The following is a 22593-nucleotide window of genomic DNA, read 5'->3' on the forward strand; positions in this document are numbered from 1 at the left end:
GTTCTTACAGAAAACAGACGTGGCGCAGTGGTTTAGGTCACCACACCGATACCACTGTGTCGGGAGGTCGTGGGTTCGATTCCCACACGGGTCTGGTTGTGCTTACTGCCCGTTGTATCTATGTTTGTAAAAGTCCCCGCGACACAAGAGCAATTCTTAGTGCGGCAGTTGTCTTTTTAAAAATAAAGAAATAAAGAAAAAAAATGTTCCATAAAATTATCTGGCGATGAGAAAATCGATCCTAATTTAGCCTATTACATATGTATTTAGTTAACTCTAGGTATATCAGAATGCCATGTCATTGTACTGCAGTTATCTATACCTTATCTATATCTATCGGCTATGCCGTCGTGTTTATGCGACACCGAATATTTGCACTGCTGCAAGAATAAACGCTTATTGTTGATATTTCGTGAGTCTATAACTTTACACTATTTGTTTTATAATTAATTCTGTTAAGAAAGTGCATTGTGTTTTGTTTGCCAAGAAATGTGAAGCCTAAATAAGTTGGTAGGTAAATAAGTGTTGGTGGTACAATTTTAACAATGCTTTTTTCCAAAAGTAAACTTATGTATTTTGTTTCAAAATGTATACCAATTGATTTCTTTTATGAGTCTATTATAAAATGTAGTTATTATTGTTAATAAAACGTAGTCAAAATTAAGTAACATCAACGATGCAGAACGTTAACTTGAGGACTATAGTCAAGGCATAATCGTTCCATCAACTAGGGTCCTACCTACTTAAAAAGAAAACAGCATTTGTTTTTTTTAAGTGTACCTACCTACCTATATTCGTTAAAATGGCTAAATTATTGCTCGCAAAAACGGTTACTTGTACTAGGCAATGAATACATTTTCTACTGGAAGTAAAAGAGAGAGGAAATTATCTCTTGTAAGCCGGTATTTTCAGGCAGGTTCTATAGGAGTTATGTTTGCAGGTTGAGAGACGCGGTCCACCGACGGACGCGGACAAGATCCACGATGAAGTGAAGCGCCTCGTGATGCTGTGCACGTGCCGGCAGAAGTTCAGGGTGTTCCAGGTCGGCGAGGGCAAGTACCGGGTATGTACCTTACCTACCTACTATTGTAAAGAAAAGTTTGGATGTTTGTTGGTTAATCACGCTAAACAACTAGATTTGATTATATTTGATGCATACTTAGTTAGTTCATAACCAGAATTGACACGTAGGATACTATTTACCTCGGGTTTTTTCCACGAGGACGCAGCCGAAGTCGAAGGAAGTGGGTTCGATTCCCACACGACTCAAACATCTTAATTTAAAAATTTCAAATCTTTGTTTGCAATTCTCCACGCGACATAAAATCTGCTTAGGCAAGTTGTATGGTTATTAAAGTTAATTAGAGAACGCCATCAAATCGAATATCGATTTGTATGTAATATGTACCAGATCATATTATATTATGCGTAAATTACCTATGTACCTACAAATTTACAAAATACCTAACTGTTTGATAACGGCTGCATCAAAAAAATACCTGTACAGTGTGCTAGGAAAGTTCTAGAATATAACATTTGTCCTACAGTTCGGTGACTCACAAAAACTCCGGCTGGTCCGTATCCTCCGCTCCACCGTGATGGTGAGGGTCGGAGGTGGATGGGTGGCCCTCGACGAGTTCTTGGTCAAGAACGACCCGTGCCGAGGTACGTACTTACTTATATGGGACAATGGGTAACGGGTTCAAATTACAGTGAGAAACTAGCTTTGAAAAAGTTGTTATTTATTTTTGCATTTATTGAATTACCGTGAAAATATATTGTCAATATGTGAAGGTTTTCATGACTCCCTTTTGTATAGGGATGGAAGAAGAGACGCGATATTTTTTATGTTTTATTAAACTGTACGATAAGCCAAATTTGTTCAAACTCAGAAATTAGGAATTCACAGTTCATCAAATTAATTATGGAATTCATCATTGCTTTCCTAAATTTACGAATAGAATGGGATTTTGAAACTACTTACGTAGGTAGTTCAAAACTATTTTTTTTCTTTCAAAACTTATTTCTCACTGTATTCTAATAAAAAGTAATTGTGTTTTAAACTACAGTCCCTGTTTAATATCGATCTTACTGCCTGAACTTTAATTAGGTACCTACTTACATCGAATTTGCAAAATAAATTAAGAATTTTTCACCTAAAGAACTCGGATAGTAACTTAAAAAATCTTAGTTTACGAGTATCATTCACTTTGTATTTGTAACAGGCAGTAGGATAGGATAGAAATAAGGCGATTTTTCTGAACTTTACCTATAGGTACTTATATCGGTGCTACTACTTACATGAGTAGACTAGTATTCTTCCATATTTCGTTCTTGAATCTTTATCAGAAAAGTCTCCTCTATCCCCAATACTGAACTTTGAAAACAAAAGATTAATTGAAATAAAAACGATTTGTTTTTATCTAAACTTAAATTGAAATGTAATGTGGATTTTTAATTATTATTTCTTACAGCATTAAAAATTAAATTAGAACATACAACATTATTTCACGAGAAAACTAACGTGTCTAAAAGTTTTATGTCAAATAGATGAGATGAGTATTTTTTGTGAAATCCACGCCACGTTACATTTTATATTATGAACTATGAAGCCAATCTCAAAATTCTTTTACAGACTTACGAAAACTTTTTGGAAATAATAGGCTTCATAACTTGTACACAACTTCTACAATGCTTTTGAACAAAAGCACTGTAAAAGTTGTACTTTTTCCGACTTTGAACATTTAAATGACTTTAATAATTTATTTGTAATTTTGAGTCGGATTTTTTCGACTTCTGCTAATGGGTGTGTCAAAGTCGGAATATTTTACTTTTATTAATAGGTATTATGGTGATATTCAAAGTGTCAATCGAACGATATCGGTATAACGTAATGTGTTAACACCCTAATGAGGGAATATTGACTAATATGTGAACGTCCCCTAACTTTGTGGACAAGTATTTTTGTGGCGAGGTCTTTATGGGTTAAGAAAAAATATATTTAAAAAGGCGCCTAAATGTTAAAATACATTTTTAAATTTAAATCTTAAAGGTGCCATTTTAAATATAACTATCCTAATACATTGAGGTTTCAAAGGAAATGCTTGTCCAATAGTGTTTTTAAATAACAAAATAACACATTTTTTAATACAATTTTATTACGGGTACAAATGTTAACTACAGAATACAAAATTAATTTCACATTAAACTTACATTACATTTATAAATTATTAAGTAGCTGGCAATATCGTTAATCGTTAATACATTATAAACTAGCAATACTGTTTAAAAATGCAGAAATAATAATCACAGAGTACAAAATTACATACTAAAAGGTTCGACTCGTTTTCGGAAGCACAAAACTGGAAAGAATCAAGGTCAAACTACCTGTTTTATGATCTAAAAAATAATTTTAGCATGACGCGTTAGCTGCCTAAAACTGACTCAGGTATACAACACTCCGAAAAATAAAAATCATCGAAAGTATAAATCCAATTATTCAGTTCATGTGATAATAACAAAATAAACTTAAAAACTAGTACAAAAATCAGTAAAAACAGGCATTAAGTCTTTAAATATATTCTTATTTCTAATGGTTACTGCTCGGCAAAGTTAGGCCTACGTCCGAGCTGTCCTAAATAAATATGGAATTACAATCCTGCTAAATATTCGAGTACAAAATTTGTTCGGCGGTTACACTAGGTCTAACATTCTATTGCCTATATCGAGAGATTCTATCATACTACGGCTAATTACCGCCCACGTAAAGCGCGCAAACTTCTACCAACTAACATGATGTTCGCTATAATCGTAAAATCGTATTTACTGCTGATGATCTAATCGCAATTGCGCGTTCGATCTTAGAAGGCAATACATTTGAGCCATTATAGGCTAGGTTCTACATGAGTTTCGTGACTAAATTGGACCAGGCTTTATTTCCAATATTGGAATAAACAATTGGAAGAGCAGACAATACCTAAACACTAGAAAAGTACCAAAAATACAGTTTAATCAACTGTGGTTTTTCTAATGAAAGAAGTGAGAGATGAAATCTCACTGCTCGCCCTCTCGCTTGGGAGAGGACTGAATTCTATCTCCTCACTCAAGTTCTGTGTGTCAGAAGTATTTTCCACGGCAGGCCAACGTTTGTGACTCGGTGCATACAGCACTAGCAAAGCAAAGATGTATATGTTCCACATGCCATAAACTCCGGTGAAAAATGCAGAAGTATATTCCAGTTCAATGTTCTCGTCCCACTTCCATTGTCCTTCAGCCACTTGGCCTAGTATAAACCCTATGACAGTCAGAGCAGCACAAAGCAAGGTAGCCAACATTAGGAATTTGAAACGGTAGATGATCCCCTCATAGTGCAGACGCCTAACAGAGCACATAGTTGGTAGAGACTGCCGCTTGTGGGAGATATTGATAAAGACCTGGTATATCATATAACATAAGAACAAGAAATACACCCCAGTAGATATTCCAGCCAAAATAATGAATGTCAAAGCCAAATTTGTGCCAATATCAGTTACCCAGATGGAATAGAATGGGTTTCGAAGCTGTACCCCTCTCTCACACATATCAAATATGAAAAGCGAGACGCAGCCCATAGCAACAGCACTTAAATGCCTCCAATATTGCTTCAAAGAGCTCTGGGCAGATGCATCTTGTATCAACATGTGTTCCCCGGCAAATACAAGCCAAAAAGAGAACAGAGTAGCATAGAAAAGTCCTTGACGAATATCTCCCAGTAACAACATAAATGGCAGGTCAAAATGTAATGTAAAGTACTCTAGTGGCATGTTAAGAAGACAAAGGGCGATTCCTAAACTCAATAACATCTTTTCTAGTAATACAGGCTTTCTCGATAGCATGTGAATGCGCCTCCAGAACCAAACAAGTATAGCAATGATACAAGGAAAGAAAACAGTTTTCAAAGACAACCAGACTTTAGTAAAACCTCCATTTTGATTGATTACAGTCAGCCACATGTCTTGTATATGACCTATGTGTGAGTTCATAGTAGGTGTGTCTACAGGCAACCTAACATTAAGTAGATAGAAATCATGGAACAAAGAACCAAGCTCAAATAGTGGTATTGCTGAACAATTATACAGATATTCCTCACTTTTAACATCAATGTCACAGTCCAAGTGCCGTTTTTCTACAGATTGTGTGTATAGCTTCCACTCGTCCTCGGGGTCGCCCTTGTTCCTGTACGCGAGGCGCGCGTCGATTGTTATAGTACTCCGCGGCCGCACTTCTATCTGCGAGTGGTATTTAATGTCCACTTGAAGCACTCCAATCAAGTTTTGTTGCCATCTCGAGTAGTCTAGGATCTTGCTTTCGCGTGGGACCGGCATTTGAAACGCGAAAACTATGTCGGTCTCGGACAAATCATGATGCGTTTGTCCAAGGTCGACCGTCTTGCAGGAACCCTTCCCACGGTTATAGAACCACTTCGTCGTGTCATTTTTCACTGTAGTCGTATCTCTGCACACGGTTCCGAGTATATTTTGAGCGTTCGCAGGCATGGGCGCGACCAATCCACCGATAAGGAAACATGTTAGTTGACACAGTAACAGGAAACTCACTAATACGGCGAGTTTTCGTCCGCTTAAGTTCTCAATAATCGTGCCCGTCATATTGTAGGCGTTGAACACGCGAAACACATTTATAAACTGAGTCAACGCGACTTAAAATCGACCGGTGGTGATTTCCATTGTTCTTGTTTTCTTTTCGACGCGATGTATTTGACATGCGCAGTACGCGATGTTGCCAGTGTAAACGAAATAATATTGAATAGCGGATCGCTGATGTCTGCTATTGAATAACGCGTAACGTTATTAAAATGATATAACAAATTCGTTTATAAAATTACTTCGTACAATATTACCATTACAAAACGTAACCAACTGTAGCAATCGATAATACCTTCTAAAATAAAATTAATAATGGAACAAAATAAAATTATTTACTATAATCCTCACACAGCCACATTATTCACTTCACTTCCATTGTGAAGCATCAATACAAAAACAGCTAGTATCAGCAAAAATGTATAAGCTAAAGTAAGCATTGAATTATGTCCACATACAATTTGATGTTGCTACTAATTTACTAATTCGTATTCGCTTTGCCCAATCCACCTCCCGTGGTCCCTTATAAAAATTCGTTTATTTTCGTTATTTTTTATATTTCGTTTATATCCCTACGGTATCCCTTTACATAAGTAGTATCATTAGTGCTACCGCTGCCTGATCCGAGCAAGCCGGAGCAGCATGAAGCTTGTTGCCCGCTCGGTAAGAGATACGATCTGTTCTGGAGCCATAATAATTTATAAATTAATTTCAACACTTTTGGCTTTTTATACACATTTTGAAGTATGGTTCCATCGCAGACCGTTTAGTTGGTGTGGCTTAGAGTTTAATTTTTGCAACGTTGTAGAATTATTTTGCTCTATAAATACATTTTACACGTTTGGTGCTTTTATTGTTATACTGCTTTATATGGTATTCATCAAATGTGTGGAATGCTATTGTAGTTGGTATTATTTATAAATAATATTTTTACTAAAATTATGTAGTTGGTTACAAGATTTCACTTTAACTAAAGTATGCTTAATATCGTAATAGCATGAAATAATGGTTCTTTATTTGCATACTATATTTTTATAAAGTTTATTTTATTTGGTAGATACTAACTGTATATAAATCAAGCGCAAGATGTTAATGTCGGTGTTTATTCAGGAACACTCGCTTCATTTCACCGTGTAAATATTACATAATAGCTATTGCACCTGAAAAATATAACAAATGTCTCGATTTTTTCTCAATTAAGACTTGTAAAATTAGATATCAATTGCTATCGATTCTTGCTCTTGACTTATAAACTGCATAACATTTGGTGAGAGAATAAACTAATTATTGTATTTTACTATTCCTATTCCTAACTGCACACGATTACAAAATCCCCCGTTTTTTTTACAACTGTTATGTTTGTTTATGTTTGACATGTTCTGATTTGTTTGTTGTTTTTTTTTTCTTTTCCTCACTACCAATGCACGCTGTCCCGTTTTAACACTTTTCGGTGTTATTTTTTTTCCGCCTGCCCATTTACCGAACGGTTTTCTTTGACCCCTTCCTTTCCTGACCCGTTTTTGATCCCGCGCACCGGACGCCGCCCGCATGCAGCCAAGGGACGCACGAACATCGAACTGCGAGAACAATTCATACTGGCCGATGGAGTGTCACAGAGCATGGCAGCGTTCAGACCGCGTACGCCCCGCTCTAACACAAACACACCACCGTCCACTGGACCCATCACCAAGGTAAGTACTCAAACCGCTATACTTATTAAATCTTCTCTCCTACAGGATAGAACTTAGTTATAATTTCGCACAAGTAAAAAAGCGCACAGTAGTTGTTGGAGGGAGCAATCGGTTTGGGACTCAAACTTTTTCGCTTTGTTTTCTATTTGCACTTTGCACATGGATTGTTGTACATCCATATGCAAGGTTCATTGTCGTGAGTGCAGCATGTGTTGAGCTCGTAGAGTTTGGTCTTATTGCATTAGTGTTCAAGCTATGCATTGTCGCACAGGCTCGTGTAGTGTTTGGTGTTGTTTGTTAGTGTATTTCATTGGATCCACTGCATTGGAGAGGTGGCACGTCTGCGCCTATGGATGTTATGGTAACGTATTTCGTTTCACCCATCCCGCTAGTCCCCAAACATACCCGCATCAGCAAAATTCACTCGCGTTCGACTAAACGTGTGGACTAATCGTAACTGCGTGATAATTCGTCGTAAACAAACGCGTTCCGGCAATAAAGATTGGCACTATGAAGGCAAAAACGATTTGTGTTTCGTTTTGTACGACTCCTTCCTTATTTATAAGCCTCCCGGTTTTGTATTGGTGCGTTTAGCTGAGGAGTTTATGGAGCAGCTGAGGCCTATATTTGAGGCTCTCAGGCAGCGGGAAGAGCTCCCGTGTTCGTATCCCCTGCACGTCGGTTCAACGCACGGCACTAAGCAGGCGTTCATATATGGCCATTCAAGATCTCAAGGTTCGACGACGCCGGGCGCGCACCACTATAGCCACCACCATGGCTATCAGCCTTCTCCAGGATATCATTGGGTAATGCTATGTAGGCAGTGTGAAAGTGTCGCGGTTGATTGCACTCTCGAATCATTTACGGTTTTATTTTATTATTATTTTAATTTGTTTGTTGTGTAAGTCCCATCAAGTGTTAGTACAGTAGATTACAACGTCAAGTCCGCTAGACTAGCATGACCATACTATAGATAATTGTCGATCGATTTGTTTTATACAATACATTTTTTGCTTATTCATTTCATTTGTCACATACATGAACACGAGTTTCGAAGTAGTTAAAATGCAGTATATAAGCAGCTAGTGGCTTAGTTCGGTGCACAAGTTATAATATATATTTTATGATATAGGTGAGGGAACGCACAGCTCGTTCCGTGCCAATGTCCGCGGGAGGAGTAGCGGGTAGAGCGTCGCGGTCGTCCCTCAGCGCAGGAACACCGGACTCCTTGAGCGACAACGAAGCGGCAAGCGGACTTGGAGCGAGGTATAGGAAACCAAGCGTGCCAAGGTAAGAGAAATATTTCAGTAGATCTTGTTAATTGTTGTACTCTTTGTAAAAAAAAACTGGTATTAATAATGTTTTTCCGTCTATTAGGTCTACCTTAACACCGGGAGGATCTCGACCAGGTTCTCGGCCAGGCTCAAGAGCTGGATCGAAGCCACCATCTAGACATGGATCCAATCTCTCTTTAGATAGTACAGGTTAGTGATAAACATTCCTTAATATTATAAAACAAATTCCAATTTTTTTTTTCTCAAATTTTCTTGGAACTAATTGTTTTTTTTCCAAATAGATGACGTTTCAACGCCATCTCGTATCCCGATGCGTAAAGTGACGAACACACGAGCGTCAGTGGCCCGTGCGGCTGCGACTGCTAGCAAGCTCGGCGTCGCTACACCCAACGGTGGATCCCGACCACGCACGCCTACTGGCCTCTTGACGCCAGCGAGTGGCAGGTATGTACCGAAATAACTTCAAATATTTACTTAAACGTGAATGTAGATTGAAGATTTCTAACAGTATTTAAAAACAATGAAAATTCCCACTTTGGACTTGATACACGAAATCTTATCTACATTCAGTTTACATAGACAATATGAAAGAGAATTAAGCCACTCTTAGGTATACCAAAGAAGTTTACCTGAGAGAAACAAAACAACAAAATACCAAAGGCATTTCAATGTTTCATTTGTCGACCACCGACATACATTTAAGTGAAACGACATGTAAAATAACTAGTGTACTGATACGCACGGACAGGTTACCTAGCGGCGCGATGTACCGCACTTCCAGTATACCGACTCTGTCGCCGGTGCCCGCGTTAGTGAGGTACACACCAAACAGTTTGATCCTTGACTTGTTTGTCCAAACGTGTATCTGGACCTACCCACGTACTTTGATTGTCCTAAAACCAAAGTTAAAGACTCAATTGTATAATTTTAATTATAGTTACCTAAGTTGCTGGGAAAGTTTGCTTCCAATCAAATTACGTCGGTACTGTGTTGTGGCAGATACACGAGTTTTGAGCACGTCACGCTTGTTGAGGGATCTTAAATGTAGTGACGTCCATGTTACGTCTAGGATTGTTGGGTGCACCAGTATGGGGCCAGATCACAGATATTCTTCGTTGTTTTCTATGTAAACAATGTAAAAATGGTGGCGGGTTTCATATAGTCAAGGTTTGGTACAGATCTGAAGGCATGAAGTAGACGGCTAAACACAGCTTCACACAGTGTGGATTTTACTAACATCTTCGACAGGTTATTAAGAGCGTAAACTAAATTGTTATTGTTTTTTTTTTCCTTCGCATGCGAATACGAAAATGGGAAACAAAATAAAACAGCTCGACACATTCCCAGCCATCATCGATGGCTTCCGAACATCCTAAATCCTTATCCCATACTCATCCCGCATTCCAAACACAAGGTTCCACTAAAATTCCAGTTTATGTCGGCAACCGCTCCCACCGATCCCCGTCTGTTGAGAGGAGACTGAAAATATGCAGAAAGTCACATTCTAGAGAAACTTCCCAAGAACCTAGTCCCACTTCCCAAGATCCCTCGAGGAAGTCCGAGCAGAGAAGTCCCGAAGACGACTCCTCGCTATTCAGCATATCGGGAATGACGAGCGACAATGAATATGAGAGTAATATAAGCGAATCGAGCGGCGAAGCGTCAAAGCCGACCCAGCGCGACGTTAAAGGGTACAGCTTGTAGAATGCTAGCTTCGGATTTTGCCCGATTATTTTGGATTGATGCTCTTTGAATTTTGGAATTTATGTTTTCATGTCATCATCGCGCAAAATTACATGTCAAGTCATTTGCTTGTCGAATCATGGAGACGCTCATTATGAAATCGTTTGTCGCACTATAAACATCTTGTATTTATTAAATCACTGCATAAATAAAACTAACATCGCCTGAAGCACTAACGACTAACAAAAGCTTTGCACCTAAGGTTTAAGTGACCAAATAGTTTTCACAGTCACATCCACAACTCATTTGGAATCTTGATCACGCACCGTATTACTATTATGTTCCAGCATTCATATGACATGCCTTATATTTGAACCTACACTATGTGCAATGCCTCTTGTCATGTCCTAATTATGAAAATATTGCAATATGTTGAAAAATCTAATCGTTAGAGAATTTGCAAGAGATCAAGTCACTTGTATTTGAAATACAAATAACTGCAGTTCCTCCAGATATTTCTTGTATTTTAGTGTTTATATAAATTGCAATATTTTCATAAATATATATTTATTGATATTGTAATTTATTGTATCTTTTGTTCTATTCCTGTTTGTTGCTGCACATACATTTATTTGTTGTTTAACTCACAATTCTTCATAACATTTTCTTCACCTATTCTTAATGTATGTGCAGTGACAGTCTAACAATGTTTCCTTTCTGTTGTCCTGACTAATTTTCTGTCTGTCTGTGTGCTCGCTAACTTCAACTAGGAGTGGGTCGTTTGCCTCCACTGAAGGACAAACGCCCGGCAGGAGTCGCATCCCAGTACTAAAGGATCACCATACTAACAGTAATATGAATAGGTAACTACTAAACTTACGTAGTGTGCTTTTCCGTTTGTTTGTTTGTTTTTCTTCGTAGTCAAAATTTGTTTTATAGGTACTTTACTACTTAATGTAGAATAATTGGCGGTAAAAATGGGTTTTGAGTTCTTTTTTTCCTTAGAATGTTAGCTTTGCATGTTAAGTATAGGATAAAGAATGTTAGTAACGATTTTTGTTTTATGCTAGGCAAAGGACACCTTCGGGGAGCACGACGCCGGTACGGTCAGGTCAGCAAACCGCCGTGACGCGGCTGCTGCGCAAGCCTTCGGACGCGTCCGACGCCGGCACCCCCACCACACCGGCCTCACGACGCGGTACTCCGGCATCTTCTCGAACTACGGAGAAACGCGAACCATTCCGACTTTAGACGATTCAATACACGCCAACCCCAAACACTTTATAATTATGACTACAAATCACAATTATGAAGTCGGGGCCCACCCCTGCGTGGTGCAAGTCGCTCTCGCGTAATGCTATACAATTTAAAATCATGTTTAATCAATTGCCAAAATTATTATATACCCCACCTTTAAAATTTTTACCACGACAGAGCGACTCGCACGCGCAGGCTAGTGCCGACTTAACATTAATGACTAACATAAAATTAACAAACGCGCGAATTAAGCCAAGCTTAATAAAAAATACGCCAATATGGCTTTTAATTTAAGTGAGAACAATTTATAGATAATGGTATTAGTAAAACTTAAAGTCTGCACTTGTTGCCTTGTATTTTTTTCTAAAATCCGCGCCAGTTTTTGCACTTGGTAATTACTTGTTTTATTTATTTGTGCTGTCGAGACTTACAGGAGATGTTCGTTCATTAGTCGATGTGAATAAAATACTTCTCTTATTTATTGTCAACGTTGCCATAATTGTTAGTGTACCTATGTTTTTGTATGTAAAATGCGTATTATTGTCTCTTTACAGAGACCGATAAAGTGTGATGACGTTTTTAATTTTTCTTTAGGGACCATTTGGTTTAACGGATTAATGAAAGATAGGTGATCGTTTGCGAACGCTTTCAGGCCGTCACAAACTTATGCGTATTTCGCCAGATACGCGTGTAGTCAGATGACCTGTAATTTGTCGCACATCGATCTGTTAAGGTGATAATAGAATACTTTTTCTTTTGTAATGCACAATTATGTGTTTCTCTTCATATTTGTAAGCCTTTTCTTTGTCATTAGACATGTTTTTTTATTGAATGATTCCTCTGTTATATACATTTCTGTATAATTGTTTATATTGTATTTATCAACTGCACAACTTCTCGTCAAAATAGAAACAGTATGTATTTGACTAAGAACTTGGAACATTCGCGACTATCGCCAGAGTTGCGACTGTTTTTCGTTTAACAAAAATCAAAAATCTGCTCATGTTGATATATTTAAGTACATAAAGTACACTGTCGCAAAAGACATTGTTTAAAGCGCTAAGAATATTTTGATATTTATTGAAATAATTGCTTTAAAATGTAACCTCTTTCAAAATGTTAACCATCGCTCACCATTTATTTGTAAGTTTTTTAATATAAATCTGTCCCTGTTATTAAGCTTAATTATTATTATTACGAAAAATTATTAATCTGGTCATTTTTATTTAAATCATTGTTATATTTGTTATGTAAAATCGTGGCAAATCTACTAAAAGGCTTGATATTTTTTGTATAAAAGGATATCGTTGCATTACATCAGTTTAAAATCTCATAACAAAATACCTATCAAATAAATGAAAAGTAACAATTATGATGTGGTTTCAATTTCCTATAAATAGCAGTTATTATTATCTTGAGGTAAGTATTTTATTTTTAATTTTTCACGGGCTTACGCCAAGTGAGTTGATGTTCTTCGTATAATGTTGTGGGTGTTTGTATAGTAGATGTCATTATTATGAGGAATCGCTTATTATGGAACGGTAATAACGGATTTCTGCAATAGAATGAATGTATTTTTAGCCCTAGTTCTTTCAGTAACGTATTTAGTGATTTTGGAGTAGCTGTTGTTATTATTATAGTATCATCAATTAGTTGAAGGGTATGGTTAAATATTAAGGGTGTAATCGGAGACACAAGTTAATTGCCAGTAAGAGTGATCCCTCTTTCCCCAAATTTTCAATTATCTATGGTCAAGTTTCAGTAGCTTATGATAACATAGTGTCAAATTCAGGCCATAATATATTATATCGACTTTTTATAAGTTGAATTTCTTTAATTGTTTCATAAAAATCACGAAATATTTGGCATAGTAAAATGATAGTAAAAGTAAAATACTAATGCAATTTTCTGAAAAAAAAGAGAATTACGAGCGGTGCTTTTATGCGGTTCGAGAATTCGAGATAACGCCACCTTTGTATTATATGGGACTTGTATAGTAATAAACGTCTAAACATAAGAGCAAGCAATCTTGTGCTGTCGGCGTTGAACACTTTTTCAACTAATTATATAGCAGATTGATATGATAAATAAAACAAATAAATTATCATCCACATACCATTTCCCCAGTTACTATCTTCGAAAAAATTGAAAGACAAATATTAACGCAAAATATTGATTAGATAGCAACTATTATTGTAGTTAAACTACTTTTTTTTAAAGAATTATTTCAGAAATGTTGAAGTAACAGAATAGCAGTCGTTATTTTTCGAGTAATGGTATGCAAACCATAATTTTGTTAGATGGCAACACTATTGCCTTATCTGTCACATAAGTGTCAAAGTCAAACCGAAATTGCATTAAAGTTTTGTAGATTTCAAGTTGTTAAATAAAACAAAGTTAATAAAAATACGCTGTTCTTTAAATCATGGTTGGACAAAATATGGACTGGCAAAAACGGGATGCGGTCTTGAAGTTGATAGAAGAGAAGGACAGGATTGAAATCGCTATACGAGAGCAAACAAGTATTTTGGAATCTAACAATATTGGTATGCACGAACCTCTGGTTGATGCCGAAGACTATCCTCGCAACGATATTGATGTATATAAAGTCCGTCATGCGAGACACCAGATAATTAGTAAGTATAAAGTTATTGAAATGTACATGTAAAGAAAAACCTTGCAATGACTAAGCAAGTTTGATATTATTCATCACTCAGAAGTTTCAAAGAGTTTGAATACAGATTTAGTAAATAAAGTTTAACTTTGACATGAATGTGAAAGGAATCTTTTTACTTATTTTCTCACTTTGTAAACACTATGTTCCAAAGTTTAGCTGTGAGATAGACCTTATAGCCTACTGGTAATGACAATAGTGCCTAACAAAATATATGACATTTCAATTTCAGCACTACAAAACACACACAAAGCAATAATGAAACAGATAGAAAAAGGTCTTGCAGAGTTACATTCAGATTTCCTCGGCTCCAATGGTGAAGGACATTCAATGAACACTCCAACGACATCTGGCAATGGTTATATGAATGGTCATAGTAATGGGGACAGTTGGAACGGCGGTACTCATGAACAGTGCTTTGCTACCGTTGGTTTTGTCACTCCAGGGTCACCTGCTGACTTTGCTGTAAGTATTTTTTATAGGAAGATTTATTTTTTCACAGCCTACAACTACCATTATAGGTGTACCACCCAATGCGGTAGTTATGCCACAGATACAGAATTATTCATAATACTTATAGTCCATTTCATTTAGGATGGGTACGGAGACCATATTTAGATTTGAGGACATAATATTTTTTCTTTTCTGTAGAATGGAAGCTAAGTTATATAAGCATTAAGTGGTTGTGGTTTAATAAAACAATTAGTGTACAATTTGGTATTAAACAAAACTATGACTTTTTAAAGTTGTGTGAATCTGTGCTTTTAGTGTAAAAAACATTGTTTCAACCTTGTCTTTTTAAGATTTCTTGAAGATGTGTGAAGGTCCCCAATTTGCTTCAAGCCTGCTAAATGGACTCAAGGCCCCTATTTATTATTTTGGAAGGAGACCCATGCCCAATAATAATCAATTTTATTTTCAATCAAATTAATTACGTAACTTTATTTATACTTATTTCTTATGAATTCCAGGGTCTTTGCGAGCATGATGAAATTCTTCAATTTGGTTCAGTGAACCATGATAACTTCAGAGACATGACACAGATTATGGAGATAGTTTCGCACTCTGTGGGTCAAACTGTCACTGTCAAAGTGAAAAGAGGCCACAATGTATTGAATTTGAACGTAATGCCTAGGCCTTGGCAACAACCTGGCCTTTTAGGATGCCAGATAAACAGGAAAACATAAGTACATCACCTATATTTTTATTTACTTGTAGAGTGATTTTCTACCACTATAGGCCTGTTCAGGTTTGAATAGACCTTTACTGTCAACAAATTTCCAAAGACAATCTGATCAGTGCTACTAACATATTTAGCAAAAACTATTTTGTTCTTATCATTTGAAATGCCAAAAGCTTGATAGTCAATAGTACCAAATATAGAAAATTGCCCTACTATGTACTGATCTATTTCGTCAGATGTTATTTATTTTATTTCAGCTATGTGATATTCATATATGTATATGTTTATACTAATAAGATATCTATGAAACTGCCTATCCAGATATGGTGACTTTATTTTGTGTTCAATATGAACTTAAACATTTTATATTGTTTTAATAACACATGAGACATAGAAGACGTAGAAGTCTCATTATGTCTATAAGAAGCCCCATAATAAAAGAAATCTTTAAGACATTCACATGTATTTATTACCAACCTTCATAAAAATGTATAAAGTAAAAAAAAAAAGAAAATTGTAAATAGATTAAAAATAAATCTTATGATTAATGATCATTGCGTTTGATTTTTTCTTTGGTATTTTTATTTTGACGCGTTTTTCTTCGCTATGGTCGCCTAGTTTGACAATTTTGAGGTTATCTTCTTGTTCTGTTTCCTCTTCTGTCTCTTTCCTGCGTACTATGTCGTCATCATACATGTATTTCATAGAGAAATCGAAGTAAACTTTGTCTTCTACTAGGCGGTAGTCTGGCTTCTCGACGGTGCCTCGGACGCAGTCGTGGTAATGGCACACTGCTTTCTCTTGCTCGTAGGTTTCACAGGAACCTGAAAAGATAGGTGTAATGTTTTATTTTTAACGACGTTTAAATCGGAAGATTTAAACTGTTGACTATTTGAACTCCGGAAATTAGGGGATTTCATATAAAAAAAGATGCGGTGAATCTAAATATGAATAGAAAAATAATTAACTAGCTTCAAAGATTTTAATGTAAGGGAAAATTACCAAAATTTATCAATATGGCCCCTCCCAAACATCGAAGCAAGATCGACAGACGCATCCCTCTATTAAGTGTTTATTTTTTAAGTATTTACCTGGTCTTTGTACTCGTACGGTAAGCACCGCTCGTTCAGGAGCCATGTTCTTTAAATGCACCAAGTAGCAGGCCAGCATGGTGCCAGTGCGACCCCGGCCGTGGCGACAGTGGACACCTACCACCTGGAAACGGTACGTGCAGTAATTAATATATATATAATGTAGATACTCTGTAACTGTACTGGTACCTACTTTAGCAGCTGATACCGCCAATAGGTACCGGGAGGTAGTAGATTTGACTCTCAATAGAATAAAATCTATATTTTGTGGTATAATATTAGATTTTAGTGTTGTTATTGATAAGTATTTAATAGTCTCCTATTTGGGAATGTTCAAATTAAAGACTAATGTGCCTTGTTAATGTTTATACAGTAGCGCCACCTAGTGGCACAATAGATCAAGACAATTTTAATAAAGATAATAATATTATTTTATTTATTAATGGTGAAGGGTCTCTACCCTCTCTACAGGCACTTTTTTATGTAACCGTCATAATAGAGACGAAAATTTAAAAAAATAGACAAGGACAAAAACTTAGATACCTACCTCTCCCCTGATATCTGCCCTTTCACAAATTTCGATGAATTTCAAAATCTGTTTTAGTGTCGGTACACCGAACTCCTTTACTCGTATTTCGGTCCATTTTAACTTAAGTTCACAATCCAAAATTGGCGGGATTCTCTCCGGCGACAGAGTTATGAGATGATTTACTCCAACGTCTACCAAATAGTTGAGATTAGCCACCGATTGTGGGCAGCCCATCGCTGCAATTTTATTTGGAATGAACCATGAAAAATTATACGGGGGATACGATTCATATTCCTTTTTTTCAACCACTACAGGCTTTTCCGGCTTCTCTTCCTTTTCCTGCCTCTCTTTTGGCTCCTCTCTATATTTATACCACAGTCTTGCCAACTTCACGTTGGGCCGATTAGGTACGGTACTCATTTTCACACACAAACACGGTTTTAGTAAGTTCACAAACTGTTTAGGGATAGAATATTTAGTAAAGTTTATTTATAAGACGTTCACCGCACTTGGTACACGGCCAGCCGCCATTGGCAGCCACATTGGCACGGGCAGATCCGACATTTCGATGCGATATTTATAGCCAAATGTCAATTAGGAATAATTAGGTTTAGTAAACTATGCCCGCTTTATGTTGTCGGACTATGTAACGAGGTGACCTAACTATCAAAAATATTATTTTATTGTTTGTTAGGTGTCAAAAACCTAAAAGATTGTAGTGTTCTTTCTAATTTTATATTGTCTGCATTGTGAGATTATAATAGACTTGTTTTGAAATCAATGATATCTATACTAATATTATAAAGCTGAAGAGTTTGTTTGTTTGAACGCGCTAATCTCGGGAACTACTGGTCCGATTTGAAAAATTATTTCAGTGTTAGATATCCTATTTATCGAGGAAGGCTATAGGCTATATATCATCACGCTACGACCAATAGGAGCAGAGTACCAGTGAAAAATGTTACAAAAACGGGGAAAATTATGATTCTCTTATGTGACGCAACGAAGTTGCGCGGGTCAGCTAGTCTTAGATAAGAGTGTCTTAGACGTAGCGAAGTAACCAAAAAAAGTTGCCGGCTTCGTTCAAATTTGTAAGCGCGGGAATCAAATAACTTTTTTTATAAAACAGCTTTTTACCTAAATCCATCTCAAGCCCTTGAAAATTAAAATAAATTTTGTAAACATCTTAGAAATCTATTAAATATCAGGTGTGCGGATTAAGACGTAGAACTCGTATTCAATAAATAATTTAAATTAATGTTTCACACCTGCTGTTTTTAGCTAGTATTAGAAATGTTTATGTGCGTTTATGAATCCAGTCACACTATATAAACGATTGTCTTTATGAGACAAATACCCCAGTCCCCATCTCTGAGAAATTAAAATATTTTTTTAGATTAATAATAATATTTATTTAACGAATATCTTACATACAAAGCAGCCATTTGGCTCATAACAATCAATAAAAATTTAAATATCAGGTACATTATGGTATCACAGAAATGCCAATACAGCCTTGGTGGTGTCCTTGGCTGTTTGTATGAATTCCTCCATCACTTCGCAGCTCACTCCAAATTTAAGAGGGTTGTCTTCTGTCAAATATTCAAAGTATCTACCCACTGCTTCCTCTTGTTCATCGGCATCTATTGAACCTGAAATTTGATAAAATAAGTTTGTGAATCGTTTTGTTTATCATAATATTAAGTTTAGTGTACTGTTTTGATACCCGTGTATAAAATGGATTGTAAAGTGACTTGAAACAAGAGCGCGATGGAAGTGAGAAAGTTTCACCGAAATTTCAGGTGAGTACTTAAGCTAAAAAGCTTTTAAAATCTTTCTTTATTTAATAGTAGGTACATCCTTCTTTGATTCTTACAGGGCATCCGTAGTATGCATAGATCGCATCAAATTGCATTCGTTGGCATTTTTCTTTAATGTAGGTAGGTAGTTAGTTGCATGTTAAGTAGGTATACAACATTAACATAAATCGAGACTTTTAGGACGTTGTTAGCTTAAAAAGTAACATTATACTTTGATGAGGTATTATAAAGTGGGTAGTATTGTATAAAAATTACATGTTGTCAAAATGATAAAATTTTACGTTACAAAAATACAAATTATTAAATCGTCGCGTTCATTACTAACGAGATAATTCGCGCCAGAAACTGCTACAATGTGTACGAAAGTAATAATTTAGATCAAAGTCTAACAATGTTATTTACGATGACTTCCTCAATAAACGTTTCTCTAAGATATTAATTCATGTAAAATTATTATTTTTAATCTATTTTCTGTTGATGTTCCGGCTTTCCTCGTAGTTGAATGAAAATGGATGAAGGCCAATTTTTTTTATAAATATTATTTCAAGGTTATTATGATGACAGGTTAACGAGAATATCGTTGATTTTTAAATAATTTTCTATGAAAAATTATTTTCCGTTTTGGATCGATCTTAAAAGTTTAGCTTTTCAGTATTTATTTGTGCATCTAACAAATACGTACTGGAAAGTTGGCAGAATTAAATAGGTATTCAACGGTAACAAATGGTGCGTAGGTAATCAATGTCGAGAATAACTGCACCGGGTAAATAAATTACTGGAATAGTCAGACCTTTCGGCGATACATACCTACACTCATTATTCTCCGAGGAACTACCATTTTGTTGTGTAAGCTGCACGGGAATCATATAAAATAAACCATAATTTTGGTATCAAACTAACACTTTTTGTCTGACCGGGGAGTATAACTAAGAATTCGTCATTCGATTCGGAGATTTACACATAGCAGTCATATGTACTTTCTTTACGCTATAGAAACATCAAGATAACATACCTGGTCTGATCATTCTTATTACGTTCATGGCTTGGTCGGGCAGGAACCGGTGGAAGTGCACCAAATAGCAGGCTAACATCACACCAGACCGACTCCTACCTTGCCGGCAGTGGATACCCATCACCTGCGGATATAAAGCGAGCACATTTCAATAAGGGTCGGATACGTGGCCGGCTTAGCTTCGGAAACGGTAGGGTCAAAGAGAAGCAATCAGGGCCCCTTTAAGATGCTACATAATAGCCCCCTTTACACACTATCGAGCGTGAAACAAAAGTCGCGCGTGTAAGCGGAAAGGAAAGACCACGCAGCTGACTTGCTTTACTTTTGCCACAGAATAAGTAATAGTACTACCGTACTTTTGCATAGTATCCAAAGGATTACTATACCTATTTCATAATGCACAGAGTCCTGAATTCTCCGACTTACCATAATTAATTTGTAGTAGCCCAAAATAATGAAAGATTCAACAGTTCACCTGAATCCTTGAATCCCCAATTATCTTAATTTATCTGTCGTTCAAAGTATTCGTAAAACTAAGCAGGTACTTAAAAGTCGTTAAAATAACATATTGTTGTGAAAAGTGGTCATTTAACTTGTCCAGCATATAATTATGGCACCGCGCCACAGAATTTTAATTATACCTTACATTTATTTGGCAGTGAACGCACGTAATTTGTTCACACTCAGGTAAATACCTAATGCTTTAAATAAACGTGTATTTTTAAAGGGTCATTGCAATAGTCAAGATGAACTTTGAAAAGAAATATCAATGCCACGAATTTTAAGTCCTAACTTCTTCTTTTTTAAAGATAATGTTCTAGGAATAGCCAATTTAGGCCCTCATCATTATTTTTGAAAAAATTGCTACACAACTATTTTTGCCGCGGGACTTTAACCTCGTATCTCAATACAAAAAAAAAACAAACAGAAGTTATACTTATATTAAGCGCTTCTGAAACTATGATTGAACGGTAACTTGGGTCTACGTTTACGGACTACGTAAATAAACTTCTTTAAAAAAGAATAGGTTAGGCGAATTTTCTACTGCTAAGATTAGATTTCGTTTAATTTCTTGTTCAGCTCTCTTTGATCACGGATATTTTTGTGTCACGTGTTACGATTATAAACATACAAAACCACGTGCGAAATTGATCTCGTTTTTGTATACTTTAAACCCTTAAGAAAAAAATCGCATTTAATTTTTTTCTAAATAATTAATTAAATTATATAAAAGCTCTTAAATTATTGCAGAAGCTAAAAATAATATTTGTATAAAACTCACCTCGCCATTTTTGTCCGACTTCTTACATACATCGATGAATTTTTTAACTTGCTCTAAGGACGGGATCTCGAATTCTTCTACAGGCACTTCTGACCACCTTAACCTGGCAATATCATCCACTGGAGGTTTTTTACCAGCTGTCAGTGTTACCAAGTGCGTAATTCCTTGATTGACCAAGAATTTCAAATTCTCCTTATTTCTAGGAAAAGCCATAGCTGCTAATTTCTTCGGGATTACCCATGAGAATTTCAATGGTGGATATGCGTCGACTTCAATTTCTGGGAAAGGGTTCTCGGGTATAATAACTGTTAATTCATTCCTTATTTCTTTTCTTGCTCCCGCCAAACTTTTGTCGTCCGTGATATCCTCCATTCTGGATATAACTTGAGATTCCTCACCCATGGCTGTTTTACTTGTTGTCACTGCCACAAAAGAAGAAATAAATTTTCGCGCGCAATATTTGACAATTTATTTTTTTATTTTATAAGAGACACAGGTGTTGACAGTTAATGCCGCGCTTGACCATCTACCGCGGTTTTTGCGTGTAAACTGACTGCGTGGTAAGGTCGGGAAAGAGTTGGCACCGACCTCACTGGAGGATGTAACATTTATTTCTGGAGTTTCTTATGTTTACAACGATCAATATCTAGCGTCAAACATTAAGATTTACGATTCTCAACCTTAGAAAATAAAAAGTTTTTGGTGTCAATGCTCTTCTTATTGTTGAAAGGTTGTTCTTAAATTATAATTTTGCTAAAAGATGATGGTTTTAATTTTGTGCGACGTTTTGAGATAGAGTTACTGTTGTGAATGACGTACAATTGATCTGTAAACAGAGACTTAAATATAGAGATTACGGATGTAGAGCAATAATAAAGTTATGGGATCGCGAGAACAACAACGTGTTATATGTACGAAATAGATTAAGATGATGTTTTGGAAGTTGGCATCGCTAATCTTAACAGAGAATTAATTACTAAATGCATACAGTGAATGCCTGCATCAGACAGCATTTATCGTATTTACGTAAATAAAATCCATTTCATAAATAATTTATATTTTATAATGGCACGCTTAGGTCTCTATAAATACTACCTCTAGACACCCTAAAAGAGGTTTTGCTAGAATTTTTAAGTTACTTTTTTAAAGAACTTTGGACATTATTATTACAAAGAAATATAGATTTTCGGGAAAGATACTCGCAATTTAAATCGTAAGGATTTATTTTAGCATTATATTCTCATTTAAAAACTTACCTAAATGTTATATTGTTACGAACACAAACAATATCTCCGTATCGAAAGACAGACTGACAAAGATTACTAAACGTGACTGAATCAAGCCAAATACTAACGACCCCCCAAAATGGACGCATTGGATATTACAATGCACCTGTCAAGCCTAGCTTATGAATTAACAGTTAAAAGTCAACCAAAA

General features: G+C 36.1%; 5 protein-coding genes across 37 annotated transcripts in view; 2 read left to right on the forward strand and 3 right to left on the reverse strand.

The window, feature by feature from the left end:
• shot (dystonin-like protein short stop) overlaps window positions 1-12937 on the forward strand; it is a 375697-nt gene extending 362760 nt beyond the window's left edge. For 23 of the 33 annotated variants that reach the window (XM_076129018.1, XM_076129022.1, XM_076129023.1 and 20 more), the window contains 10 exons: window positions 941-1063; window positions 1548-1665; window positions 7925-8136; window positions 8463-8620; window positions 8708-8814; window positions 8907-9069; window positions 9374-9442; window positions 9957-10316; window positions 11079-11171; window positions 11379-12937. In XM_076129018.1, the coding sequence (XP_075985133.1) occupies window positions 941-1063; window positions 1548-1665; window positions 7925-8136; window positions 8463-8620; window positions 8708-8814; window positions 8907-9069; window positions 9374-9442; window positions 9957-10316; window positions 11079-11171; window positions 11379-11559 (1584 nt within the window). In that variant the 3' untranslated portion in view covers window positions 11560-12937. Of the gene's footprint in view, window positions 1-940; window positions 1064-1547; window positions 1666-7193; window positions 7331-7924; window positions 8137-8462; window positions 8621-8707; window positions 8815-8906; window positions 9070-9373; window positions 9443-9956; window positions 10317-11078; window positions 11172-11378 lie in introns of all 33 variants that reach the window. The other 10 variants (XM_076129035.1, XM_076129037.1, XM_076129012.1 and 7 more) reach the window with 7 other exon arrangements.
• On the reverse strand, window positions 3167-5750 carry wls (Wnt ligand secretion mediator). The gene has a single exon (XM_076129039.1). It carries the CDS (start codon window positions 5643-5645, stop codon window positions 4008-4010), a length of 1638 nt encoding a protein of 545 aa, XP_075985154.1. The 5' UTR covers window positions 5646-5750; the 3' UTR covers window positions 3167-4007.
• Window positions 12938-13883: 946 nt separating the features above from the next.
• Window positions 13884-15973, forward strand: LOC142982711 (26S proteasome non-ATPase regulatory subunit 9). The gene is made up of 3 exons (XM_076129361.1): window positions 13884-14201; window positions 14472-14704; window positions 15211-15973. The coding sequence occupies exons 1-3, from the start codon at window positions 13991-13993 to the stop codon at window positions 15424-15426; spliced, it is 660 nt and encodes a 219-aa protein (XP_075985476.1). The 5' UTR covers window positions 13884-13990; the 3' UTR covers window positions 15427-15973.
• Window positions 15948-17608, reverse strand: LOC142982710 (dual specificity protein phosphatase 23-like). Its single transcript, XM_076129360.1, has 3 exons — window positions 17061-17608; window positions 16514-16637; window positions 15948-16246 (listed from the first exon to the last, which is right to left on the reverse strand). Exons 1-3 carry the CDS (start codon window positions 17460-17462, stop codon window positions 15948-15950), a joined length of 825 nt encoding a protein of 274 aa, XP_075985475.1. The 5' UTR covers window positions 17463-17608.
• Window positions 17609-18435: 827 nt separating this feature from the next.
• Window positions 18436-21727, reverse strand: LOC142982843 (dual specificity protein phosphatase 23-like). Its single transcript, XM_076129536.1, has 3 exons — window positions 21157-21727; window positions 19875-19998; window positions 18436-18694 (listed from the first exon to the last, which is right to left on the reverse strand). The coding sequence occupies exons 1-3, from the start codon at window positions 21556-21558 to the stop codon at window positions 18537-18539; spliced, it is 684 nt and encodes a 227-aa protein (XP_075985651.1). The 5' UTR covers window positions 21559-21727; the 3' UTR covers window positions 18436-18536.
• Between the last annotated feature and the right edge of the window lie 866 nt (window positions 21728-22593).

The sequence above is a fragment of the Anticarsia gemmatalis genome, chromosome 22 (assembly GCF_050436995.1).
Source record: "Anticarsia gemmatalis isolate Benzon Research Colony breed Stoneville strain chromosome 22, ilAntGemm2 primary, whole genome shotgun sequence".
Taxonomy (NCBI): domain Eukaryota; kingdom Metazoa; phylum Arthropoda; class Insecta; order Lepidoptera; family Erebidae; genus Anticarsia; species Anticarsia gemmatalis.